Source organism: Mustela nivalis, assembly GCF_964662115.1.
Source record: "Mustela nivalis genome assembly, chromosome: 13".
NCBI lineage: Eukaryota > Metazoa > Chordata > Mammalia > Carnivora > Mustelidae > Mustela > Mustela nivalis.
This window is the reverse complement of record NC_139032.1, coordinates 41,124,456-41,143,338: the sequence shown is the minus strand read 5'-3', so window position 1 is coordinate 41,143,338 and position 18,883 is coordinate 41,124,456. Positions and strand designations below refer to the sequence as shown.

The following is an 18,883-nucleotide window of genomic DNA, read 5'->3' as shown; positions in this document are numbered from 1 at the left end:
ACTTTCGACAAATTCGCAACCTGTGTATCTCAAATTCATACCAAGATAGAGATCTTTATGAGGGAACCAGAGTGTTCCCTTATACCTCTTCCTAGTCTCTCATTATCCTCCTCTCCTCCAGGAATCACTGTTAAGCTTTTCTCTCATAACCTCCTTTCTTTCATTCAACACTACGTGTGTGTACCCATATGCAGATCTAAGTCTATCTCCTTTTTTCTTTTCTTTTCTTTCTTTCATTTTTTTTAAATTGCAGTAACTTGGAAATAATGCTACACCTTGGATGTCTTATTTATAATTTATTTGATCAGTCCCCTCCCTCTTCATGAACATTGATGTTGTGCCCAGTTTTTATGATTACAATAAGCAGGGTGTGGAGCACCTTGAATGTATCTGTACCTCCTCACTCTAATGAGTACTTTGGTAGCACTTACTAGAGATACAACTGTGGGTCAAAGAGTTTGACTTTTTAATAGATACTGCTGCATTGCCCTCTAAAGATGATTGTATCCGTTTACATGCATAGCCGTAATGGATGAGAATGTCCTTTTCTCTGTGCTCTCTCGTCATTGAATAATCATCTGTCTTCCCAAAATTTTGTGCATACAAAGGATGAAAAAAAGGATTCAAAAGCCATCCATTTTGAAAAGGATGCAAAATTTTGTGCATACAAAGGATGAAAAAGTTATTTCACATTTTTCTAATCAGTAATGGTTAGCCATTAAATTTTATTTTCTTTTGTGAATTGCTTCTCTGTGTATTTACTTTGTATGACTCTCACCAGTCATATGTTGTCCTTTTTTTTTTTTTTTTTTTTAAAGGGATACTTTGCCTTTTGACTTTGTTTTTGGTTCGTTGTAGGCTTCAGAAATTTTAATCTTTATGTGGTCTCTTAGAGGTTCTTCCTCATTTTGAGATTACAAAACCACTTGCTATTTTCTTGTACCAGTTTTGCCTTGTGTTCTGGGATTTAGAAGAGGAGAATCACTGTGAGCTGAGGTAGCAGGAAAAATTTCATCTGGAGAGTGAGATTCAAAGTGACCTTGAAGTATGAATTGAATTTAAGTAGAGTAAACAAGATGATAGGGACATTTCAGATAGGAGGAATGAGAGAGGGAATTTTTTTTTTTTCATATTCATGGAACATTTATAAGACCATTGGCTGAGGTGGAGAGTCATACAAAACTCTTTAAGTTTTGAGAGAACATTTGGCTAGATTTCTTGTAAATTATCTTGGCTACTTTTTATCATTTTCTAAAATCTGCATTTTCATGTTGTAGTTTTCTGTCCTATAATAGTTTTCTATCCCTTTCTTTTCATAGTGATTCGAGTCTTCTTCCTGAAGAAAATACATAGTAAAATTTAGCGGCCAAAAAAAGCAAAAAAGGAAAGGTCGTTTCCTCCTAGAATAGTTTGGGCATTGTAAATATTTATGTAGTCTAGTTTATTAGAGTTGAATTATATCTTTAAAAAAAAAGTTGGTGCTGTAGTAATTTACATCATTAATGAAGTTAGTCACAGCACTCAGGTAGAGTTACCAGATAGCAATCTTAAAAAATGTGGAAGTACCAGTATGTCCACTGGTTACATCAAAGTTTGAGTTATGAACTCACCTTTTAATAGACAGATTAGCATGTCAGGATCTCTAGCTAAGGAAAGTATTTTACAAATACCACCCTTCAGATCGGATAGCAGCGCTCTGTGTTCGGTCTGGTCATGGCTCAGGATGTGTAATAGTTTCTGTTCAGCCCTAAGCCACGCCTGGTAGATATTAGCTGAGGGAAGTGATCCTACAGTTCTTCCAGGTACGTGTTTCTGGTTGTAATCTGATTTGGAGCTCTTGGAAGACTACTGTTTGCTTCTCTACAGTCTAGCTGTAAAGCTTATGTGACACTAATTTTCATTCATCAGGTATTTAAAAAACAATTCAACATCTTATTTATTCATTGTTCTGTTTTTCTTTTCTCTGCTTGCTTTTCCTTGGGGATGCTTGTTCTCTTAGAACTTGTTGTCTATATACGCTCACACTTAGGAAAATCAGAAACCCTTTACTCTACTTTTCAGTGTCTAGTATTTTCAGTTGTGAGGAATCTCCTAAGAAAAACTCGTTATTCTCTGGTAGAGGAGAGTACAAATAGAGTTCAAAAATATGAATGAGTGAGAATTCTGCTGCTTGTTTTGCTGGCTTGTATGCTTTTCTGCTTGTAATATTAATAAATTTAGAAATAAGTAGTGAAGTTCTCTCTTCTTTGTGATGCTTGGAACCCATGGTCTGTTTCTCAGTCCTGACTGGAACAGAAATACTACAAGGAAGAAGGTACATGAAGTTAATAATATTGAACATGTTGAGAGACAGAGCCTTCTGTCATTTCTTTTGGCACTTGATGGTTGGCAAGACTGTAAAAATAAACATTCTTTTTAATGTTTCTCATTTTAGCTATGCAGACAGCTTATCATTTGTATTTGAGCTCCTTTAGTTTTTTAAAACCAAGATACCCAGTAAATTAAACAGTATAATTTATCCTCTGTGACTTTCCTCACTTTAAGGATAACTAATAGTTCTTTTAAATTTCTAATTAAAAGGTAATAAAGGTCAACTTTTACTTTTTTTAAAGGCCTCGGTGCTATTCCTATTTTAAAATTCGTTCATAAGGACTAATTTAGACCATACCTGATTTAAACAGTTGAATAGTGTTGCATTTGAGGGTTTTTTTTTTTTCCCTGCTGCTCCTATATTTGCATGTTCTAAAGATGATAGGATCAGGGTATTACTTTAAAATTAGCTAATCCCAAATCTTTCTTCTTCTCTTTGTCCCTGTAGCTTTGTAGCTTTAAAGAACATTGGCATGACCTCTAAGGGCTAGGACCCTGAGGCTCTCCAACTGATGATAGTGAGGGATAGAAGATGATAATCTGGAAGTCATTCTGGAAGTCATTTCCTCTGTAACCCCTAATATCCAGTCAATTAGTAAAAAGTACTGGTTTGATTGTAACTATTTCCTCAGTTGATCTCTTCTCCAAACCTACTTTTGGCTTTTGTCTTTCCTTAGCCTAACCGCTTTAATTTTATCCTTGACACTAGAGTTTCAATACTTCATTTAAAGTTATAAATCTCATGTTAACTTCCTGCATCAGGAACTTTCCAGTGCCTACGAATGAAGTCTTAGCATTCTAACGTGGCATCTTTGTGTCCTTCATGACGTAGCCCCTTATTTCTCACCCCTCGCTCTCCACTGTGAGCTTTATGACGTAGGAAGGCAATTTGTAATACCTCCTACAACGTTTACTCTTGTATACCTCCTGTTCTTCCTTCTGTTCGCCATACCGTTGCCACTTTTCTTTGCTTGGATAACTTTTACCCTTCTTTAAAAACTGAACTCAGATTTTACCACCTGCAGGAAGTCTTGCCCTAACTTAACTAGTCCCCATCCTCCAGGCCTGTAGTGACATCTTGTCCACATCTCGGAAATGTCGCGTATTGTATTAAACCCATTTTTATGACTCTTTTCCACAGTAGACTGTTAGTTACTTTGGGCAAAGACCACATCTCACTTATCATATCTATAGTAACTGATATGTTGTGGTGGCTCCGTGAATAGATTTGTTGAACTGAGTTCAACTCCTTGCCCTAGCATTGAAGTCTGAGGGAAGCTTTTGGATCAGTAGCTTCTAGACACCAGTCTGCTTTATCAGAGACATCTGGGGAACATTTTAAGACATTTTATTGGTTTTTTAGCTTTTATTCCATAAACAGTTATGATTCAGTAGATCTGGAACGGGGCCTGGGAATAAGTATTTTTAAAAAGCTCCTCAGTTGATTCTGGTTTGCTTACAGGTTTGAGAAACACTGTCCTAGTTTATTATTGTATTATTCCATTGTATTTTATGTAAAAGGTGCTCTCTTGACCTTATAAAGTAATTTCCTGTTCAAGCCTTATAAATAATATCTACTAAGGTAGACATGTATTTTATATCACTTGTTCTGATACCGTAAACATAGAACTATCAACTTTAAGTGTCTCACTGGGAGGTCGATGAGCATTTTGTTAACATTCGTATGGAAAAAGCCCATTTCTTCTTGAATTGGTAATAGCAAGATTAGTTGGGCTTCATTCTGTGAATTTGAATATTTTTGGCAATTTGTGATTAGTTTCTGCTTTTTATTATGATTTTTCAAAAAATGATTAGGTATTGTTTTGTGGTTTAAAATAAATTGCACAAATCTTTAGTGTACAGCACAGTGAATTTTTACATATGTGAATACCTATGAAGCACCACCCAGGTCAAGATATAGAACAACTCTAGACCTTCAAAGTTTCCCTTATGTCCTTTTGCAGTTAATAAACACCCCTCCCATCACAGGAGGACCACTACTTTGGATGACCATCAGTTAGTCTAATGATTAGGACTAATAATCATTAGATCTTGTCTAATAATCATTAGATAGATCTAACGATCTATCTTTTGACATGTGTCTCACTTCTCTTGGGTTGACACATGGAATTGCTGGGTTGAGGACAGTTTTGTGTTTGGCTCCAGAAGCTATTTCCAATTTATCCTCTATGGTAGCAGTTCATGGTAAAAGTTGGAATTAAGTTATTTGAAGATTTTGATGAAATTTGAATACTCTGAAACTTCTCTTTGTTGTCAATGTGTTTCATTTTGTCAAAAATATACAAACAAAACTCAGTGTCATTTTATAGTTGCCAGTAATGTAGTTTTGTTTTAGTCAAATGATTTTTTTCTATATAAGTAACTTTTTTCTTTGTCACCTCTCCTCAGGATCGTCTTTCCTTGTGGGTTGGCACGCAGTTGTAGGACTGCAAAATGGGTCTCCGGATTCACTTTGTTGTTGACCCGCATGGTTGGTGCTGCATGGGTTTGATTGTCTTTGTCTGGTTATACAATATTGTTTTAATTCCCAAAATTGTCCTCTTTCCTCACTATGAAGAAGGACATATCCCAGGCATATTAATAATAAGTAAGTTTCTGATATTTATTTCTTTATATAATTAGTTTTCTCATTGTGAATATTTTTAGAGTATAGTATCAGTATGATAACCTTTTAATATTATTAGTGATATTAATATTATGTTACTTACCAAATTATGGAAATTTTAAAGAAGACTGGCTTTTATAGATTTTGCAGGGTTGGATAAATGTGGCATCTCCATATCTAACTGTGAAATATATAAAGGTTGACTTGTTTAAATTGAAACTGGCACAATAGTGCTATTTTGTGTGTGTCGTGTGTATTTTTAATGTTTCTATTGTGTACTTATTTCAAATGTGGAAGGAATTTTAAGAATGTAGATGATATACGTTACTGAGAAATGGGAATTTCATGTTACAAAAATTGTTGATTATGATAATACTTTGAACTTCTGGATAATTATTTTCTGCTGTAGTTTCATTTGGTGATGGTTTGCTTATGATTAAAAGAATAAGATTGAAATGATATATTTTACATGTACATGGCATTGGCAGTTTCCTTGTACATTATGTCCTTTTGGCCTCAACAAATGCTATGGGAAATATAATCTCTGTTATACAAGTGATAAAACTGACCAGTACCATGTAGTCAGTCCTGGAGTTAGCCCTCAAACTAAATTTTCTACTACTGGTGTGGGGTCTTCCCCTTCCTCTGCCAAATGCCCATTTTTTTCTTCATTTAAAAGGTTGAATTATAATGAATGAGTCTATTTTTCCTTACTGTTATTTTTCTAGTTCTTCTTTTAAAAACTCAAAATTCCCAGAATCTTTATTTTCACATTACATTAATATCATAGGCTCTATGAAAGGAGCAATTGAATGTCTCTAACTCAAAATAATTTAGAAGATAACCAATTAGAGGTAATGAAAAAGTTTAATTGTAGGATGGGTTTTAAAATGCTGCTTTGATTCTGTCAAATATATATTTGTACATGTAGTAATTAAAAGGGAGCCCATTCATTTATGCCATTATGGACAAGGAATCTCTGTTAATAAAAAATCTGATTTATAACAAGTTTATCAGTTATTATGCAAAATAATATTTAAAGTTAATATGTATGAGTTAGTCCTGTTGGCAGTATTATTTGATAAATGAAATGAATGTTTAATTATTTTATTTAATCATTTAATTTTTCCATTTTCGTTTTGAAAATTATTCTGATGGCATTAATTAAAACATGCATGTAAACTTTGAATATGCTTCTTGATAAAATGTTTTAAAGAATGAATAACCAATTTCATTTACGTAACTTTCTTATTTATTTCCAAGTATTCTATGGCATTGCCATATTTTGTCTGGTTGCTTTAGTGAGGGCCTCATTTACTGATCCTGGAAGACTCCCTGAGAACCCTAAGATTCCACATGGAGGTATGGCACTCTTCAGATTGGTCACTTTTGCTCTCTCGGCATTATTACCTTTGTGAATGTACTTTATGGCCTTCAGCACGTATTCATTATATATGTTCTCTAACACCACTCGCAAGTCTCTTCTTGATGTTTCCATTCTAGACTTCTTTTCTTTTCTTTTTTTTTAAAGATTTTATTTATCATCACAAGTAGTCAGAGAGGCAGGCAGAGAGACAGGGGGAAGTAGGGGAAAGTAGGATCCCTGCTGAGCCGAGAGCCTGATGTGGGGCTCTATCCCAGGACCCTGGGATCATGACGTGAGGCGAAGGCAGAGGTTTAACCCACTGAGCCACCCAATCTCCCCTAGACTTATTTATTTAAAATTGCAAAGCCCAGCTGATCCCCGGTATCCCCCACTCCCTACCTCTTATTTGTAGTTTACTTGGTTTTCTCTTCTCACACCCTAGATCTGTACAGCCTCTGTGAGGATATCGATTTTTTGTTTTGTTTTCTTCATTTGTTCAGTGCTCTGTCCTTAGTGCCCATCTCTATCACTTAGTAGATGCTTGCTTGGTAAATGCGTGTTGAATGATACATAAATACCTGATACATTTTTATTTAATAAACGAATCTTTTTGGTGGTTCCCCTCTCTTGGTGATATTATAAATAGAATATTGCTTAGCATAAATATTTGTAGTATAATGATAACGTTGCCTGTATTTTTCTGGGTTCTGACAATTCAGTGAAAAGTTGAAAGCTTTTTATTCTAGTGTCAATTGAAGTTGGTTTTGGGTCACCTTGTTGCAAAATAACCATTTGAACCACGAAAATGAATTGAAATGTATCGCTTGTTTTATTATGTGCCAGGTATAGTAAACCTCAGGAACCCTCTTTCCTCAATTTCACTTTTTGATCATTTGGTCTACCAGCTTTGAGAACTGTCTGTACTTTCTTCTAAGAAGACATTTCTATGATTTTGTTGGACATTAGAGAATCAGAATACTTCCTATAGTGTTTCAGTGCTTTCCAACCTTGCTGACATGAGACATTAGAGTTGCGAGGGAGCTTTTAAAAATCTCAGTGTCCTGATCCCAATCCCGTATTAATTAAATCATAACATATGGAGCTAGGAGCTAGATACCAGCATTTTTCAAAGACTTCAGATAATTCCAGTGTATAAAAAATTGGGGAGCCTATTAGTTCCTTCTGAAATTAGATTAGTGGCAAATCATGAAGGGAGCCTCCCTTGAGTTCCTGAATGTTGTTTTTTGAAACCCATCATTTAGGGACTTACGTGGCCTTGCAAGTTTAATGATTAAATGGGAATGATAGACACTAATGTTTACATGACTATAGAAGTTTCTGAGAACTGTTGGAGTATTTCGTTTCTATTCACTTATAGAAGCCTTATCACCGGCAGTTATTTTTTGTGTGTGTTTGGGTGCGAACAATGGCAGTCTGCAACTTGTACTGAATCTCTTTTCTCAACTAGCCTAACCCAAAGAAAGGCTCTCTAACGCGTAGGTGAATGTATTGCCTCCTTCAACTCTAGAGCCCAGTGTTTCCAGAAATTAGAGAAGCAAGCCTTTTCTAACTCAGGACCGTTTTGTGATGAGCACTGGGTATTATACGCAACTCATGAATCATTGAACACTACATCAGAAACTAATGATGTGTAATGTGGTGGCCAATTGAACATTAAAGAAAAAAGGACCCATTTCTGATGAAATCTTCAGTGTGCAGTGGTCAAACACTCAGATGCCTACATGGATCAGATACTGCCCATCAGTGAGAGGGGCCAAGAAAGAACCATTTCATATTGTAAATCTCATATCCAAAGGCAGCAGCTACAGGGAAATTGTCTCGTAGGCCCGGTATTCATAGATCTTATAATTTTTAAAGAGAAAACAGAATTGGAAGGTTTTTTGGTTTGTTTTTGTTTTTAAAGAATTTATTTATTTATTTAAGAGAGGTAGAGAGACAGAGTGAGACAGCATGAGAGGGGAGGTCAGAGGGAGAAGCAGACTCCCCTGGGAGCTGGGAGCCTGATGTGGGACTCGATCCCAGGACGCTGGGATCATGACCTGAGCTGAAGGCAGTCACCCAACCAACTGAGCCACCCAGACGCCCCAGAATTACAGTTTTTGAGAGAACTTTTATAATTTAAAAAAAACTAACAACTAATTAAAAATTTTACAAACATTGGTTTTAGATGAATACCAAACAAATGATGTCTGTATGCCTAAATGAATCTACAGGAAACCACCCTATTACCTTTAGCTTATAGACCCTGGTGATAGAAGACTCCATGTTACCTTGCTGCTGTTGGCATTCTCTCTGATCTCAGTTGACATTTGGCATAGTTTTTTCCACTTAGTCCCAAAGACTTAACTTTTGCCCAGTTGAAGAAAAAAATACATTCATTTATTGTATTTTAATGTCTCCAAAGTCTTTTACTAGTTCCTGTCATTTGATTCTCATGGTAATTGCAGGAGGTATTTGACTGAATAATCAAGTGTAGATTTGTCCTCTCTGGGTCACAGAGCAAGTTGTTGTAGAGCTGCTGTGACACTCAAATACTTGTCTCCATCCTCTTTTTTACCACGTGTCTATATAGAGATTATTAATTTTAGCCCTTTATTTACCTTTGCTTTGATTCTGGGAAAAATTGAAGTCATCATGTGCCTTGTGATGCTGATTTCCTGATTATTTTGTAAATACAGTTTTAACTTAGTAAAAAATACAAAATTTGAACAGTGAAAAAATAACATCGCACGACTAGAGAGTAGGGTCTATAAAAAGTGACATTTATCATCATTGTTTTAAGGTTGAGCAGTTTCATATAATTGAATTCTTTAGGAAAGGAAACGTAAGCCCTAATACTTTTGATTTTAACCATGTGTTAGTTGAATTACTCTGACATAGTTTACATGACTTTCTTTTTTTAAAAAAATAGATTTTAAATAAATTTAGTATCTATGTGACCTGCCAAATATGTGAGGCAGTTTGAATATAAGAGGATGTTCCTCTGTCCCACACAAAGATCCCCAGAATTTGATTTTTATAAAGTTCTTGGGATGTAGATGAAATAGTCAAATGAAGTAATTAAGTGTTTATTTATATTTAATTAATCCCATGCATGTTTGAAATATAGAAATATTACTTTATGTCATTTTCAAGTTTTATGAAATGATTTTATTCAATCTCTTAATCTTAATAAAACAGCTTTATTGAGTATAATTCATACATCATATGATTTACCCATTTTAGATAGTCAGTTTAGTGATTTTTTTTATGTCCACAGAGTTGTGCAACCATTACCACAATCAGTGTTATATTATTATGTATGTACGGAAACTCTACATCCAAGGCGGGGCTTGAACTCATAACCCAGATATAAGAGTTGTGTGCTCTATTTACTGAGTTAACCGGGGGTCCTACCGCAGTCAATTTTAGAACTTTTTTTTTTTCAAGATTTTATTTATTTATTAGAGTGAAAGAGCACAAGCAGTGAGATGGGGCAGAGGGAGAGGGAGAAGCAGACTCCCCGCTGAGCAGGGAGCTGGACATGGGGCTCCATCCCAGAACCCTGAGATCATGACCTGAGCTGAAGGCAGAGGCTTAACCAACTGAGCTAGGTGCCCCTAGAACATCTTCATCACCAAGCTCTTAACTCACATGTTTGACTTCAGTGTTTTTGTCATTATTAGAGCCACTTTGAGTAGAGTCACCCTATTACAGAGCAAAATCTTCCAAGTTTGAAAAAAAATGTAGCATGTTTAAAATTTGTGTGTTCATGTCCATTGAAATTTTGCCCCAATGGTAGGGACATTTGTGCTTTAATGCTCAGGGTCATGTTTCCTCCTGTAGTTTTGCTCCCCTCCCTATTTCTTTTATTGCTTTTTAAAGGAGATCTGTTTTAGAGACTTACTGCCGTTTATTTTCTGTATTGGCAAGTGATTCTGTCAGGGAACCTCTGTGAAGAGCCAAGCATTGTATTGATTTTCATTGTTTCAGGTTCCATTTTCTTACTAAAACATTACTTTGTGGTTTGAAATACAGTAATTGAGAGAGCCTAATACGTAAGGCTTTTAAAAGTCTTAAATAGAAGGTGATTCCTTTCTTTCTGAGGGATAGCTAAACAAAACCAAATTTTGCTTTGTATTTATTCATGCATTTACAGCATTAAGAGCATCCTTGCTACAGAGTGAAATACTGTTTACTTAGGTTACTTACTTAGGTTTACCCAGGCATTTATGGGGTTTGTCTTTGATTTGTCTTATGTTTTGATTTTTTTTTCCTCTAAAAAAAGTCACTTTTCAGTTTTTCTTTCCTTTAAAAAAAAAAGTCAGTTGTCAGTTTTTCTGTAGCTACCATAAATTAGCAATTGAATTCTCTCCCCCATGGGCTTTTTTTTTTTTTAAATTTAAAATTTTTATTCTCATCACGTACAGATGGCATTTTGCCTTCTGATTTTTTCCCCTATAGGCTTTTATTTTATATTAGATGGCTAGTACAAAATTTTTCAGACATCAGAATATATTAGTCACCAAGGTCACATTTGGAATGAATAAACCTAAAGAAGGAAAGGGAAAAGAGCAAGAAATGGTTCCCAGATATGTGGGGTAGGTTAAAATGGATGGATTTTTTTTTTCTTGCTATATAAGGCAAAAACATAGATGATACTTTAGTTAACTTTCTAGGTATTTAAAAAAGGGATTCTTTTCTTTGTTCTCTAAACAATTGGAGTGAGAAAATGGTGAGTTTTCAAAGCCGTTTTAGGTGCTTGTATAGTATCTTAAGTTTAGCCAGTGGAATGGCTCAAGCTCTTTCTTTAAACAAACTTATGATTCAGACCATATATTGGCAAACTCTTCCTCACTGTATGCATCCAGATAGTAAGTATTTTCGCTTTACAGAGAGTGCAGTCTCTGTCAGAGCCTCTTAGCTCTGCTGTTGCAGCCCAAAAGCAGCCATAGGGAAAATGTAAATGAATGGGTGTTCATTTGAACTGTGTTCAGATAAAACTTTATGTGTGGACACTGAAATTTGAATTTCAAGATTTTTACATATCACACATTCTCATTTTCAGTTGTTGAAAATTATAAAAACCATTCTTAGCTCATGAAAACAGGTGGTGGCCTGGATTTGCCTGTGGACTATAGTTTGCCACCCCGTGGTCTAGACTACACAATTACAGGATTTCTCTCACTATAACCAAATGCTGTCTTCTTTTCCGAGGACACAACATGTCAAGTATGAAATAAAGAATTTTACTCTCTAGAACATCATATGCTGAAATGACCAGTAATGAATATGCCATATTTATATTTTAAGGCACTAGTTTAAAAACTAAAGTTTTTCTGTTGTCTTTTAATGAAAATTGGCTCATCAGAGGAAGTCTGCTTCCTGACTATATTCCTTGCAATATGTGAATTCAGAGTTTTAACACTGGGATGTTTGGGAGCATCTAGCTAAGTGGGAAAAGCATCTGCTTATGACACTGTATTGTGCTACATATGAAATGAGTTTTCATTTCAGTTACAGTTAAATAATACTAGTTTAACTATCTAAATTAAACTTTAATGTTACTTTCTCATGGAAGTTTTTATTAAAATAAGAATGTAAGTAAGAAATGAAAGAGGATCTTTAGGAAACAAATTGAGGGTTGCTGGAGGGGGTGGTGTGTGAGCAGATGGGGTAACTGGCTGATGGGCCTTAAGGGAGGGCACATGATGTGTTGAGCATTGGGTGTGATTCGCAACTGAGGAATCACTAAATTCTACCCCTGAAACTAATAATATATGTTAAGGAAATTGAATTTAAATAATTAAAAAAAAGAAATTTTAAATGCAAAAGTTAATTTCTCAACTTTAATAGTATTGGAACAATTAATTTGATATTATTGTTATTATTATCATTATTATTGATTTCTTCTATGCAGAATGTTTTCCTAATACTTCACTCTATAAAATTCCAGTATATTGATTTTACTCCTGGTCATTAAACTAAAATAATGGAATTAAAATAAGGTATCTTTTAGAAAATTGAATACTACCTACTATTATCTTTTTAAACTTATATTTAGAATCTTTCGTTTTTAAAAATTCTTACTTTAGCAAGCATTTAATGACCACCTACTATGTGCTAGGATCATACTTGCATATATGAATATTCACTCAAAATGGAAATTAGGTTGATATTACTATACCCATGCTTTTAGCAAGGTGAGAGTGTAATTTAAATATAAGTGATGGAAGGTTTAAGAATTTTGTAAAAATAAAGTTCCATTTCAGCAAATATGAAATAGATACATTCTGTATAATAAAGCAGTTGTCTTGGTAGATGACTTTCATATAGTTCTTATAGATCTGATTAGAAAGGTTTATAATGGAAATAAATGACTTTTTATGTCTGTAAACTTAATGCTTTTAGCACAAAGCTTAAATGTGTGCTCTTTAATTACAAGGTAAAAGAAATTGCTCCTTGGTGGTAAGAAAGAGTTTGGTAAAGAACTTCCTTATTTCCATTAAATAATAACTTTCTTGTAATCTTCTTTACTTCTGAAATCATTCTAATTCCTTCTAAACCCGTCTGAAACCCTTTTCCAACCCTCCCCCATAAACACTCCCAAATGAATTCACTGATATTAAAAACATAAAATGGTTAGGGGATGGGAATGCTATCTTTGTTTTTCTAATGAGTTTATGGGATTGATTTTTTTTTTAAAGCTTTTATTCATTTATTTGAGCAAGTAAGCAAGAGAGAGAGAGAGAGAGAGAGAATGAGAGAAAGTGAGCACAAGCTGGGAGAGAGGCAGACAGAGAGGGAGAAGCTAGATTCCCTGCTGAGCAGGGAGCCCAATGCAGGGCTTGATCCTGGGACCCTGAGATCATGATCTGAGCCCAAGGCAGATGTTCAACTGACTGAGCCACGCAGTTGTCTCATAGGATTGATTTTGACTTCTTAGTCAGTGAAACTAGGATTCAGTATTATTTCTTCTTTAGAGTCTTTAATAAAATTTTGAGAAATTAATTTGTTTACATAAAATTCTATTTTAATATAATAATATGGTTGTACTTTTGGGTTTTGTTACTAAGTTTTACTTATGGCAATTATGTCCATAACCCAAATACATTATTTTCTATCCCTCAGTTTAACATTAATGGTGTCTTAACTATTATAGTGTTTAAAATTAGGAATGTATAAAGTAAGACATGCATAGAATAGAGAAGCAATATTTATGGCAAACTCTTCTACAGTGAAGATGTAGAAGAAAAATCTCTTGAACACATTTATCGAAGACTTCCTGTAAAAATCTAAACTGTTGTTGCTAAATTTCAACATTACTCATTTGCCTTTATTAAATGGATTTTAATTTCCTTCTCTAGAACGGGAGTTCTGGGAATTATGTAACAAATGTAATTTGATGAGACCAAAGCGTTCCCATCACTGTAGCCGCTGTGGCCACTGCGTTAGGAGAATGGATCATCACTGTCCATGGTAAGAAATCTGTGATTTACTTTTAGAAAAAGAAATAGTAAAAAAGAAATCTTAGTACTTAGCAGATTTAAATAAAAGTTATGTTAAAATCATGCAGTTTAAAAAAAAATCTTTCAGTAAGGATAGCTTTATTCTATCAGGTTCTATCAACTGCCAAAGTCATTTTTGCACAGAGATCCTGTCTTTTCTAACAAAAAGGCATTGGAGCAGAAAACTGACATTCAGATGCACCCATGTGTACAAGAGACCCAAGATGGTTGTATTCAATGAGGCAATGTATGTAAACCATTGTAGTGAGTATCTGACACATAAAAAGCAAATAATAGCTGTTATTGTCTCTAACTGTAATAAACCACATACATTGCATGGTTTGTATTTCCCTTTCCAGTTGTTTAATTAAAGAATAACACATCTCAGATACTCTGATAACCTCATCTTTACCCCCTGTAAGCTTTTTTCAATATTGTGTATTGGACGCAGGTATTAAAGTTACATGTGAGCTGGATCTGTGTCCGTGGTAGTTAGCTGATGCCACTGAACCAACATTTTTGGTCAATAGGGGGCTCTCTTGTAATATTTTTAAAAACAGTTTAGTTGAGAAAAAGAATGTTGAAAACAAATGCTGTGAGAATTCTGCATTGTATCTCATTTCAAAGCTGTCACAAAAATCTGTGAACAAGATATTGTATTTAATTCTGTTTTCCTAGCATGGGATCTCTGTATAAATATTTAAACTAGTATAGTGTAGCACTTTGTAAATATATCTAAATACATATATATTTATGTTTGTACACACATACAGGCACATATACAAAGTTAACTGCACAATGGGCTTCTTAAATTTATCACTGCATTTATCTATAGTTGACTCCTTGATGGAGTTTAGCTTTCCCAGATGATGCTGACCAATTTAGAGTTTCCCATGTTTTTGATGACTTCACTCTGCTAGCACAAGTTAATGTTTGCAAGCTTTTCGGGAAAATTTGATTTTTACCATAAACTGATTATTTAAACAGAAGGTAATTTCCGGAGATTAGGAAAAATAAAAGCATTTTAGATAAAAGCACTTTGTTATTATATAAAAGAAGTTTCAAATTGTTTAAGTCCGTCAATGGGATAGTATAGTGTATATCATATATAGCTCATGTTTAAGAAATGTGCCTTGAATTTAAACAAATTCTCAAGTGATTTCCTAAACCTCAGTGATCTGTTTACAATTACAACAGTAATACATTAAAAAACAAAAGGCTAGGTAAAACATGTATTATTGTGTAACCTTTTTTAGAGTAATGTTTCTGATTAACTAAGAATATAATAAATGTTCATGTTCATGTTCATGTTATGGTTGGATACTGATACTTCCTTTTAAAAAAAATGCTAGAGTTTAAGCTTAAAAAATAATCAACCAGGAGATGTTTTGGTCCTGTAGAGATTAGCGACATCCTTTCTTTATTTTTAAGGACTCGAGCTTAACTTGGTGACAGAAAAATGTGCTGTTAATCTAAATTCTAAGATTCGGGTGAGCTGTTTGTCCGCCTGTCCCATGGGTTTTCAACTTCTCAGAGTACTTGTGGGAAGAAAAGTGGAAGTAGAAGGAGTTGGAGGTAGGGAAGGAGGGTAGATCAGAGGCCTTGAATAGATCCGAGGGACTTTGGTGATTGAATTCCTTAATAGGACATTGCCAAGGTAGTCACAGGCTGAGGAAAATGGACAATGTGAAATGAAAGCAGGGAAATTTTTTTTATATTTTCAGAAATTGCATTTCTTTACTGTCTAACAGCTTTAGATTTGAAGGTCAGTTCTCAGATCACCTGGAGCTTTTCTCTCTTTCTGGCCCCTTGAGTAGTTTGCTACCAAGAGAACTCTTACGTCTAGACTGAGTATCTTCATGGTTCTTAGAGCTCTCTGGTTAAGAATGCCATCATTAAAGCAGGTGGGGTCAAGGAGGATGGGACGAGGAGAAGTGTTTGAAGCCACAGCTGTTGGAGAGTATGTCTGAGGGCACACATGAGCACTCTTCTGTGAAGACCCCCCTTGCAAGTCACCATACACAGGAGCTTTCACGGTTTACAAAGCATGAGCTCTTAAGTTTAGGAAATGCCTCTTTGGGTTTTGGATTTAGTTCTATATCTGAGTTTAAAAAAATAGTTTAATGATACACTTTTGAAATAGCAGTTTGTTATCAGTGAACCAGTTATATCCCCCCCCCCCCCCCAAACAATAGCAGAGCTATAATGAAATGAAAACATTTGAGCAAGGTAAGTTGTTGTTTTGAACTAGGGTTTTCTGTGGGAATTGTAAAATATTCTGAAAATTTGGAATGGTGAGATTTTCAACCTGCATTAGGCTTGAAAATTTTAGGATTATTACATTAATTATTTTTCCTAGCTGTGATTCCCTGTTGTCATGGTGGAAGTGTAGCTCTAAGAATTTGTAAATACTTGTGGGTATATACATATATTTTTAGCCATGAAGGGCAGAATTGAAAAGTAAGAAGAACTGGGAGTGCTTAGCAGGAAGGTCAGAGTGGCAGGTTTCAGTCCTCTTACTTTGAATCATTCAAATTGCTCTCCGCAGCTGGGATGCTGTAATGGGAGAGCAATATACAGAAGAAGGTTCTTGTTCTCTTGGCTACTTTCGCTTCCTCTGGCAAGTGTCTTCACTCTTTTGTTCCTGTTTCCATACCAATGAAACGAGGAGACTGCCATCTGCTCTTCCTGCCACACCGGGTGGTTGTGAGTTGAAGGCAGCCGTATCCATGGACTTCCTTTGTAAAGTAGAGAGTGCTTTGCAAATGCGAGGTGGCATATTTAGAGTCTGTTGCTGTGTACTGTTTGCTTGTAGGTTTCAATGGCATTAGCAGATCTCCATAAAGTCAAGCCTATATAAAGTCGTTTGTGTTTATTTTCAGTTTTTACCGGTCCTGAGGTGAACATCTTATTAAACTTTAAAATATTATTTCTGTTTTCCTTTTTTCTTCAGGATTAACAATTGTGTTGGTGAAGATAATCATTGGCTTTTTCTGCAGTTGTGTTTCTACACGGAACTTCTTACTTCCTACGCTCTGATGTTTTCTTTCTGCCACTATTATTACTTTCTTCCCGTAAAAAAGCGTAACTTGGTAAGAAACGTTTATATCCACTAATGTTAGAACGACTGTGGCATACAGTTATTAACATGGGGTTCCTTTAAGTGCAGAAGATTGAAAACAAAAAGCAACAAAAATAAACTCCAAACTTGGTGAATTTTAAAATATATTGGGATTGAGAAAGTAGGCCCTAATCTGCCATTCCCTTTTAACTAGATCCATTTATGATTATTTATTAGGGTTGAGTGACTTTCTTGAAAAAGCAACATATTAGATCTTTCAGTATATATGTTTGGGTTTAAAAATACCTATGACAATGAGAGAGTAAGTGAAAAATGTTAATTTCTTGTTTCCTTTCAGGTATAAAGATAGACTTTAATTTTTCAAAGGCACTCAAAGGAATGTTAAATTTTTGAGAAAAAAGGACTTTTCCCCTCTGACTTTTTTTTTTTTTTTTAAAGATTTTATTCATTTATTTGACAGAGAGAAATCACAAGTAGATGTAGAGGCAGACAGAGAGAGAGAGGGGAAGCAGGCTCCCTGCTGAGCAGAGAGCCCGATGCGGGACTCGATCCCAGGACCCTGAGATCATGACCTGAGCCGAAGGCAGCAGCCTAAACCACTGAGCCACCCAGGCGCCCCACCCCTCTGACTTTTAATAAAAACAAAAAAAGAAGAATTTACAAGATCCTTTAAAAAGTTACTGTTATATATACCATTGGAAACAGTGCTTTTCCCATGTTGTACAGGAATAACAGCAGGCCTTAGTAAGGCTTGTCCCAGATGTGGTGATGTTGGAGGTGGTGATGGGAGTAAGCAGCAGCAAGTGTTAAGTACTTGACGACGTACGTACGTATCAACACCGTGCTGTAGGCTTGCCGCTTCCATTCACTTTAATGCCCACAGCAACCATGTGAGGCGGGGTATGCTTTTCCCCCATTTTTATTGATGAGCAAACAGATTAATAGAGGTTCAATAGGTAGTCACTGAAGGTACAAAGCTAGTAAGTAATTATTCAACTGGTTTTAGTGGTAGAGCTGGGATTTGAATTTGCTCATATGTTTTTGAATCTTCTGTGTTTTGTGTGTGCAGTTGTTTTCAGCCTGATCTTGTGTATTATTTGGACTTGGGTTGTGTTTTTGAGATACACTGCCTATGTGTGTATGTGTGTGTGTGTAAGTCAGAGAAAGGCAGACAGGCAGAACCAGAGAGCCAGCATGCACAAGGGTGCGCAAGTGTGTGTAAGGAAGGAAGGTAGGGTGGACAAGGGGAATATTTCTTTCCTATTAATCAATTTTCTACCGTTTAAATCTTAAAAATAACAATCTCAGTGATGGCACATAAGATTAAAGTTTGGAATAAGGGAGTGAAGGGCCTTTCTAAAAAATAAGGTCTTTGAGTTCTGTGTCGTTAGGTCACTTCTGTATATATGATCATTAAAAAAAAATTATTTATATATTTTAGAGAGATAAGGAATATGTGAGGGGGAGGGGCAGAGAGAGAGGGTGAGAGAGTCCCAAGCAGATGCCTTGCTGAGTACAGAGCCTGATGCAAGGCTTGATCTCACAACCTGGAGATCATGACCTGAACTGAAACTAAGAGCCAGATGCTTAACTGACTGCTCCTTCCAGGCACTCCATCTATGATCATTTTGTTTAATTGAAAGAGGATATTTGTTCTTGTTGCTTGGCTGTGTATATTAGTGAAGCCTTGTGGTGATTATGCTTATTAAATATAGATTGAGCAATTAAAATTAGATACTAATAACTGAAAAAAGTTCAAAGGGAGAACTTTAAATACAGATGTTTGACATTTTCATACTGATAAGTTAGTGCATGCAAGTAATGTAGTTTTAGAAGTGTTTCATCTTATTTATAGATTAATTTCTGATATAATTGACATTATAGTTAGAATTTGTAAAAGACTAAATGTATTCCTCCAAGAGTAACCTGTT

At 35.2% G+C, this 18,883-nt stretch overlaps 1 protein-coding gene across 1 annotated transcript in view; it reads left to right on the top strand.

The window, feature by feature from the left end:
• ZDHHC21 (zDHHC palmitoyltransferase 21) overlaps nucleotides 1-18,883 on the top strand; it is a 66,471-nt gene that overhangs the window by 9,031 nt on the left and 38,557 nt on the right. Inside the window, exons 3-6 of the mRNA XM_082695052.1 lie at nucleotides 4,780-4,978; nucleotides 6,260-6,358; nucleotides 13,730-13,841; nucleotides 16,824-16,962. Coding sequence (XP_082551178.1) covers nucleotides 4,825-4,978; nucleotides 6,260-6,358; nucleotides 13,730-13,841; nucleotides 16,824-16,962 — 504 coding nt within the window. The 5' untranslated portion in view covers nucleotides 4,780-4,824. The remainder of the gene's footprint in view (nucleotides 1-4,779; nucleotides 4,979-6,259; nucleotides 6,359-13,729; nucleotides 13,842-16,823; nucleotides 16,963-18,883) is intronic.